Source organism: Aristolochia californica, unplaced genomic scaffold, assembly GCF_029961685.1.
Source record: "Aristolochia californica isolate CCGP_79_NKW_82.1479 unplaced genomic scaffold, dmAriCali1.0.hap1 SCAF_16, whole genome shotgun sequence".
Lineage (NCBI taxonomy): Eukaryota > Viridiplantae > Streptophyta > Magnoliopsida > Piperales > Aristolochiaceae > Aristolochia > Aristolochia californica.
Window position 1 is genome coordinate 14,487,925 of NW_027181837.1, and position 9,312 is coordinate 14,497,236.

Here is a 9,312-nt window from a genome sequence, read left to right on the forward strand (position 1 = left end):
ATGGGCCTAAGCCCATAAGATATGGACCCACCATGATCACACAAGCTGGTGGGATCCACCATGATCATGAGGTGGCATGATGAGGCTTACACAGTAAGAAGTCTTACAGAGCCAAAATTATTATGGAAGCAGGTATCATAGAAGAGTATTATTTTAAATGTGTTTTAGTCATATTAGTCTTCTATATATATTGGGTTATTTAATTATACTAGGACTTATCTTCAAGTGTTAGAGTTTGGGTGTAATTGGGACACAAGTAGTTTAATTGTAATTGGACTCTACTACCTTCCTCTATTATAAATAGAAGTTCATGTACTCTGATTACATAAAATCAGTGAAGTATTTTTCTTTTCCATAAATTCAACATGGTATTAGAGCATGTTCTATGAGTTGACTCGGTCAACCCACAGAGGTAATGTGATCTTTTCTGATTTATTATCTCTAGCAGTCGAGGTTCATATCCTTATATCCGTTATTTGATTCACGTTTTCACCTCTATAATGAGATTTTCATATTTCATATTATATATTGAAGGAAATATATTCGAGTCTACTTTCTAAAGAACAATTATTTTTTGCCATCGAAATTATCTAAAAAGAGAAATCGATATTTGAAGCAGCAAAGGTCAAATTGAAAAAGAGGTTCGTGCAGCAGCACAAAGCTTCAAATTCCAAGATATTTTATGCTACCAAGAACGAGACTTTATATGGATAATTATATATCAAATGAAATATATGTATGTCTATTTTCTTTCCTATTCAACCAATTCTGAATCTGAGTTTTTTATTTGGAGATATTGATCTTGGAAGAGTCAATGGTCATGCTAGAAAAAGGGGAAAGAGTACATAGTTCGACAGAGACCAAAATTTGTCAAATTATATATCTCAATAGAAGTATATTTTATAAGAGAATTTATACTTGGATGAAATTTATTTAAGTCTAGTTTCAAAAGGATAATATTTCATGTCAATATGATCTATATGTAAGGATATATTCGTATTGGAAGAATCAAAGGTCATACTAGTATTCTATTGCATTGAAAATTCCAAATTTAAGCCGGTTGTTTTGCATCACTTTTTGAGTTGCTATTATTCATCAACTATATCAAGAAAATATCTCACTGACCCCTTTTTCAGTTACTACATCTATGTTATTTGTTTCAAGTTAGGAACATTGCCATTACCTCCCAGCTTGAGGGGAAGAAGTAAAAGACGTACAAGAAAGAGGTATTTTATTCCATATGTTGTACTAAGTTTTATGTGACCAAAATATTCAAGAAAGGGAGAGCACAAAAGATGAAGGTTTTGCATCTAAGAAGTGATTTTTTGCATCAAATAAAATTGAAGATCAAGAACCCTGACTCACAGTAATAATTGTGGTAATTATTGGTGGTACCTGACTCGGCTCGACTTGATTCTATTTCTCCGATTGGATTATTATTTTGAGGTATTCACAACATATTCTTTGGTCAACATATTATTTGGTGCAAATACTTGTATCGGATTATTTCATGGGTCCTTTTATAAGGATTTTATTATTTTAGTTTGTGTTATATGGGCCCAAGCCCATTTCAGCAGCAGTTATTGTGTCTCTATGTATGAGACATTATTATTGAAGAAGTGGTGGCCTCAACATCCTATCTTCCTCATTACCCATTTCCTATTGGTTATTTGACAACCTTACTTCTACTATCCTTTATTTGACTCTCACATACTTCTTTGGTCCAACCTCTTGCGTGTTGCTTCAGTTGGGAGTTTAAGTCCATCATGGTTGGGTGTTTTAGGTTCATTATATATATCTATATATATATATATATATATATATATATATATATATATATATATATATATACCTGTGGGTCTTTCATCGTCGTCTTGTGAATGATAGGCATTTATCATGTATCACGTCATTTATCGCCGTCTTGTGAATGACATGCATTTATCACCCATTTCTACCTATGAGACTCGGTACCTGGGTTGGGACATCGTGATGGAGGAGCTTATTACTACAGACATGTTACCCCCCTTAATTGGCATTTATTATTCCTACCACTTGAGATTCGTTGTCATGTGGAGGGGGAGGGACAAGGTGATGGAGGTGTTTTTACTACACTTCTTTGCACTACATATAAACTCACTACCTATGAAAGATAGGAGTGCCACTACCTAAGAATGATAGGAGTGTGCCCTACATCCAGCATGGGTTATGACTGGAGTATGGAGCAATATCATACGGCTTGGAGTGATTTTTTTCAACAATGTATGTTACATCTACTGTGCTTTTGGATGATGACCTTCACGGACCATTGAAGTAATAGTACCAGGCTAGAGACCTAATGCCTCTTAGTCCACAAGACTGGCTCAAAATCATGGAAGATCGGTCATATCTACACATGCATGGATCGAGACACAAGTTTCAATATGTTGGGGATAAAAAGGATATAAAGACCTACCTTGGACAAAACACCATGTGGGAGAAGAAAATCATTCTTAGATGTACGATAAAGTTCCATACATCAGTCAAAAGATTAACTAAAGAAATATAAGAGGAAAACAACTTTAATCGGAAGGAGGCAACTATGCAACACTCATACTTCCAAACAAATCTAGAATATGACCCTTTTTTGTTGAAAAATTAGGGGAGACTATAATGGTATAACTTAAATAAATTTGACCAAGTATCATTTTTTTGGGGGGATGACAAAATTTTCAAAGTTGACTATGCTTAGGATACACAAGCAAATAACAAAAATGCAAACCTTGAAAAAAACATTGAAATAACAAATTTTTGCATACCTTGAATGAGCACCTCATGGAGTGATTAATTTTGACCAAAATTATCTAATTAGAAGATAAATTTGGCTAACAAACAAGATTATAAGAGAAAAGGAAACTCAATTCATGTTAATGCATGGAGAGATAATAGGAGAGAAAATAGGAAAAAAAAAAGAGATTTTCATGAGAACTAACCTTTAGTACTTTTCAAATTAATATCTCCCACAATATATATCAGAATCACAAACCGGTTGTTGCTTAAGAAACTTGACTCAATGAGTTTTAGTTTGATACCTAATTTGACATAAAAAACTTCATTCTTGAATATGTTATGACCTCTTTATTTTTTTCATTCTATAGCTTGATGGTTGTTGACTCTTATGCAAATATCTCCTTATCTGTAGATTAGATTGACATTACATTTTCTCCTTATGAAACTAGACTTTGATAACTTTCATTCTAGTATATTTTTTCTTCATAAAAAATATTTATTTTGAGAGAAAGATTCTAATAGATTTTGGATTCTATAATCTGACTGAACTGAGTACTCTTTTTTCTTTGGCCAGTGTGACATTGACTCTTCCGATATTGATATATCCCTGTAAAAAACTCAGATTGAGAATTTTTTAATATTTAAGAACATAGACTTACGAATCTATCTTTAGACATATAAGTCTCCATATAAATTCTCATTCTTGGTGGTATAACATGCTTCAAAAGTTGAAGTTTTTTGATGTTGCTCGAACCTCTCTTGTAGTCTGACCTTTGTTTTTTCACATATTCATTGCTCTTTGTAGAAAACTCTGGTTGCCAAAATTATTTTTGTGTTGTAAAGTAGATTTGAAGATATTTATGTTAATATATAATTTAAAATAAGAAAAAATTTAGTATGGAGGTGTGAATGTTAAGAAACCAACATGTACTAGGATAGGAAAGAAAAGAAATAAAATATGAACCTAAACTACTAAAGATGATAGATTATAAAAGGATGAAATTATTTCTATGGGTTGACCGAGTCAACTCACAGAACCTGCTTTGATTCCACGATGAATTTATAGAAAAAAGAAATACTTCACTATCTTGTTATAATTTGAGTACAATGAGCCTCTATTTATAAAAGAGGAAACAAGTAGAATCTAATTAAATTGAAACTACCTTTATCCAGGTTACACCTAAAGTTAAACACTAAAAGATAAGTCTTAGAAAAATTGAACAATTGAACAAAAATAGAAGAATAATATAAAAATAATAATTTTAACCGAGACTCATCTATGAGACCTCCTTCTGTGAGACTCCTGCAAGTCTCCACCATATTAACTTTGGCTCTGTGGGACTTCAGGTATCAAAGCAGCGATATCAGGATTCCAGTTGTTTTTCTTTTCTACTCAGATTATGAGATATGAAGGTGTTGTTCGATCTTGAAGATGTGAAGATTAAATGGGTTGTTCCGGTTTCAAGGAGCTGCCTAAGTTGATTAAAAAAATATAAATTCTTTCTCTTGGTTTCTCTATCTTCCATATCTAATGTAGTAGATATATCATGTTGTTCTTCATTATATGTTTCATGATTGGTATTTGCTTCTTTAAATCTGAAATTGGCAGCAAGATGTGTGTACGATGAGATAAACACGGCTAGAAGATATATATATATATATACTATCTATAAACACGTGGCATTAAAACCAAGGTTGAGACCTATTTGGATTTTATTATTCACTTGCAATATTTAGGTAGTAATATAGAAGTAAAAACACTGAAATTTCTTGCACAAGAATAGCTGCAACCAACAGAGCTATTATTCTCATCTGCAAATGATTTCAGAATTCTCTTTCAACTAACAGCGGCCTCCAGGGCCCCCAAAGAAGAAATGTCTGGCCAAGTCTCCACCTGGGTTTCCACCATCCACCACATTGTAGCAATTGGGGACGTCCAAGAAAGGAGAAGCAGTGGCGGGTGCGTCGACACGGTTTAAGTTTCTGTCGACGATCTTCACTCTTCGCACATACCCGGCTTTCCCGTAGCCTTCATTAGCCAAATGACCACTTCCCATTTGAGGGGCAGGATCCGCAGAGTTGGCGTTGAGGACCTCACCTCCCCACTGAATAGAATGTGCGACATCTGCTAAGTGGGTGAAGATGGACTTTGGCCAGTAACCCACCAATTCGTTCGACTCTCCAAATGTCACCCACCAGTTTCCTGTCGCTGGAGCCTGCCATGGAGGGAGAAGCATCAACATCTCTTCATTAGCTTCGGCTGTTAGAAGCCTACTTCAATTGACAAAATAAATTACCTTGAACACAGTCAGCTTCACGTCCTGTTGTGCTCCGTTATAAGCAGATACGGGTTCAATGACTTGGCCTAGAGCAATTTTGCTGCTCACTTGTACAAACCCCGGGCAAAGAAGGTTATAACAGCCGGTTCTTACATTTCCATCTGCCTGGATTCCATGCAAACCGGTGTTAAAAAATGGTGGCTTAAATAACTTATTTTGGATTGATTGATTCAAGTTTCTTGTTGAAACTTACTGTCCAGGAAACGAAAAGACGAGGACGATCGTCCTTGTTTAGAGCCACTGAGACCTGAAAATTCAACTCGAAGATATTGAAACAAACATTAACAATTCTTCACTTAAGTCACATATCATCCACATAAAAATCGTTCTAGTAACAATGACTAAAGAAAACATACAATCCAACCAACTTCTATGGCATTGATGGCGTCATAAGGTCCACTGGAGAGCCTGAACTGGGCACGGCTGTACTGCCCGTTGTTTGCAAGCTTTGGCGCCCAGGAATTAAAATTTGCTTCAGTTCCAAGAAAGTCGCCTCCGGTAAGTCGCAGAGCTGCCCACTGAAGCAAGAGTTAATGAAGCTTTTTGAAGAAAGAGAATATTAAAAGGGTTAAAATAAACATATCGTAAAACGACTAACATGATGTCCTGTAGCATCTTTTCGTTGATGCAACCTTTTCCCCAGAGATTTTGCTCTTACAAATTCTTCTATGCCAGTTCTTTTGATTGGGACTGTTCCATGAGGACAGCCACCGTCAGGAAGTCTGATCATGGGACTGACGCTTGACTCTGTGTTCTCAATGTTCATTCCTTGTGGGAAGGATGTTGGCCTCAACTGTACAGTTAAAATTTCCACATTAATGATTCATGAAGAGATGGTAGAGACAGTAAAAAAAAAAAAAAATCAAACGGGTATTCAGATACCTGAATTGAGTGATTCCTGAGTAAAGGATGATCTAGAGCCGGTTGCTTGTTTATGTCTACACAATCAAATATATCTCCGTATTTGGTCTGCAACGAAAAGCATGTCATCTCGGGACATAGAGTTTTAGATAGTTCATCTTATGGTTATTAACTATTTTTCGAAATCAATCACTTGGACACTAGAAGTTTTACCTTAAGTCTCTTCACCGCAGGCTTGTTAAGAGACCTGAACTGATCCTCAATAGCCAAAAAATCATCAATTGACAATCTTCCTGCATCAGATATAACAAGAGAGGCCATTAGCCATATCAAAATCATACACGCAAAACCCAAGCCAGCCATGGAGGACCGAGGAACTGAAGTCTGGAGGAAAGAAGAAAAACAAAGGTAGAAGGAGAAGATTTCCACTGAAACTCAGTATGAGATTGTGATTTCGAAGCAAATTTATGGACGAACCACGCTCTGTTGGTCAACCTTCCATATTATTCGATATGAGCTGTTTGTTATTATTGATAAGAGCAACATTTGCTGGAAACGTTATCAACGCAGTTTGCTTTGCTTTCATACTAAATCGTCTCATAGACAGACGTCAAGCGATTTATTAAGTTTTTTGGGTTTCCATATATTAGGCACCTTGTCACCATACGCTCATTTTGAGTATTGCTCTTAAATGTTTTTTTTTTCCTGTATTTCTATGAAAGACAGTGAGCGTTCTTTAAAGCTCCTACAATGTTATTTTGATACCCATTTTGCCTAAACTCATTCAACATCCCTAGTTACCACTTCGATGATTTTGACGATGGGATTTGCTTAACCTCATGGAACAGAAAGAATAATGGCATGGCCACAGCGGTTAAAAGGTCCAATTTACCTTCTTCTACTTGGAAGAGACTAGCAAATCCCAATTTATGATTTTGTGGCTTGATATATTAAAAAGTGAATCTTATTCTTGATCCCTGGATAGACCCATTATATCTCAGTCAAAGAGACACAATAGCAGCAATGGAAATTGGCTAATGACCAAATAACATGTACCAAATTTACAGTAGTATAGCAATAGATAACCAGTAAATAAGAAAAGTCCTTAAGAGTAATAAGGACACATAAAATAATTCTGCTTAAATTCGGATTTTTCAATATAACTGGATAACAATATGACCTTTGATTCTTCCAATGCAAATATATCCTTAAATATAGATCAGATTGATATGATGCTTTCGCCTTGTGAAAAATAGACTTAAATACCTTTCATCCAAGTATAACTTCTCTTCATAAAATATACTTCTATTGAGAAATATAATCTGATAGATTTCGGTCTCTGTAATCTGGCCAAACTAAGTACTCATTCTCCTTTTGCCAGCATGGCCATTGACTCTTCCAAGATCAATATCTCCATATAAAAAACTCAGATAGAGAATTGGTTGAATAGGTAAGAAAATAGGCTTATAGATCTTTCTTTTGATATATAATTATCCATGTAAAATATTGTTCTTGATAGCGTAAAATAGCTCGGAAGTTGAAGTTTTCTGCTATTGTTAGAACCTCTTTTGCAATCTGACCTTCGCTGCTTCAAATATCGATTTCTCTTTGTAGATAACTCCAATTGGAAAACATCATTTTTCCTTGGAAAATAGACTTGAATATATTTTCTTTAATATATAATTTTCAATATGAAAAGCTCAGTATAGAGGTGAAAATATCAACCAAATAACAGGTATAGGGACTGAAAAAAAAGATAAATTCGAACCTAAACAGCTAGAGATAATAAATCAAAAAAGATCACATTACCTCTGTGGGTTGACCGAGTCAACTCACAGAACCTGCTCTAATACCATGTTGAATTTATGTGAAAGAGAAAAACTTTATTGACTTATTATAGTCAAAGTACATGAACCTCTATTTATAATAGAGGAAAGTAGTAGAGTCCAATTACAATTAAACTACATTTGTCCCAATTACACCCAAACTCTAACACTTAAAGATAAGTCCTAGCATAATTAAATAACCCAATATAAATAGAAGACTAACATGACTAAAACACCTTTAAACTGAAACTCTTATGTGAGACCTGCTTTTATAATAATTTTAGCTTTGTAAGACTTCTTATTGTGTAAAAACTCTTCATGCCATAATTATATGGGCCTAGGGCTTCTCCTTAGTCTATGAGCCTTGAGCCCATCTTTCACTTCTCTTGGATGTATGGGCCTTTCTTGGTCATGTGGGCTTGGGCCTATCTTCCAACTAAAGCCAAAAAACTAGCCCAATTTTAGGGCTTAAAAGATACTACTTACTTTTTAAAGGTAGCTCAAATACAAATCACCTCTTAGGTGAAGAATAAAAGACTTGACTCAAGCTGGATATTGGGCGCACTCCTATACTTTTTAGGTAGTAGGTCTAGGCATTGCTTTGAAGTGATAAAAACACAAGATGATAAACTGAAGAAATACTTGAGGGAAACAACTTTAACCCGAAGGAGGCGACTATGCAACACTCATACTTCCAAAGTGATTTTTTATTTTTTTGGAAAACTAGGGGAGACTATAACGGTAGAACTTAATAAACTTGACCAAGTATGACTTTTTTTTGGGTGATCACAATTTTTTCTGAGTTAACTATACAGAAGATATACAACCAAGTAACAAAAACACAAAACTTGCAAACAACTTTGTTACAAGATATTGCATATCTTGAATGACCACATGAGTGATTAAGTTGGACCAAAACTCTCTGATTAGAAGAAAAAATTGGATAAAAACTCAGATTTTAGGAGAAAAGTAAACTCAAATCACGTCAATGACTGGAGAGATAATAGAACCGAAAATAGGAAAAACTGAGAGATTTTTGGTTGAACTAACCTTTGATACTTCTGATATAAATATCTCCAAAAATATAACTCAAAATCACAAACAGTTTATTTATATAGAAACTAGACTAAAATATATTTAATTTTATATATAATTTGACATAAAAATATTCGTTCTTAAATATTTTATGACCTCTTGATTCTCTTCATTCTATATCTTAACCCTTCTCGATTGTAATGCAAATATGTCCTTAAATATAGATCAGATTGACATGAAATTTTCTTCTTAAATAAATTTCATCTAAGTATAACTTTTTTCCATAAAATATACTTATTTTGATATAAAGAAGCTAATATATTTCATGAATTTGTAATCTAGCTGAACTGAATACTCTTTCTTCTATGGCTAGCATGACCATTGACTCTTCCAAGATCGATATCTCTCTCTAGAAAACTCAAATTGACAATTGGTTGAATAGGTACGAAAATATACTTAAAGATATTTCTTAGGATATATAATTC

At 34.3% G+C, this 9,312-nt stretch overlaps 1 protein-coding gene across 1 annotated transcript; it reads right to left on the reverse strand.

The window, feature by feature from the left end:
* Nucleotides 1-4,473: 4,473 nt before the first annotated feature.
* LOC137953970 (protein neprosin-like) lies at nt 4,474-6,386 on the reverse strand. The gene is made up of 7 exons (XM_068801547.1): nt 6,180-6,386; nt 5,988-6,074; nt 5,704-5,898; nt 5,462-5,623; nt 5,299-5,352; nt 5,064-5,210; nt 4,474-4,982 (listed from the first exon to the last, which is right to left on the reverse strand). The coding sequence occupies exons 1-7, from the start codon at nt 6,327-6,329 to the stop codon at nt 4,608-4,610; spliced, it is 1,170 nt and encodes a 389-aa protein (XP_068657648.1). The 5' UTR covers nt 6,330-6,386; the 3' UTR covers nt 4,474-4,607.
* Between the last annotated feature and the right edge of the window lie 2,926 nt (nt 6,387-9,312).

What these genes read in the sequence shown, in the direction of transcription:
- LOC137953970 (XM_068801547.1), bottom strand. Translation starts at nt 6,329, where the DNA reads ATGGCTGGCTTGGGTTTTGCGTGTATGATTTTGATATGGCTAATGGCC. An exon ending in TCAGGAATCACTCAATTCAG is followed by an intron (nt 5,899 to 5,987) that starts GTATCTGAATAC and finishes TTAACTGTACAG; the next exon opens with TTGAGGCCAACATCCTTCCC. An exon ending in GTCTTTTCGTTTCCTGGACA is followed by an intron (nt 5,211 to 5,298) that starts GTAAGTTTCAAC and finishes CATGGAATCCAG; the next exon opens with GCAGATGGAAATGTAAGAAC.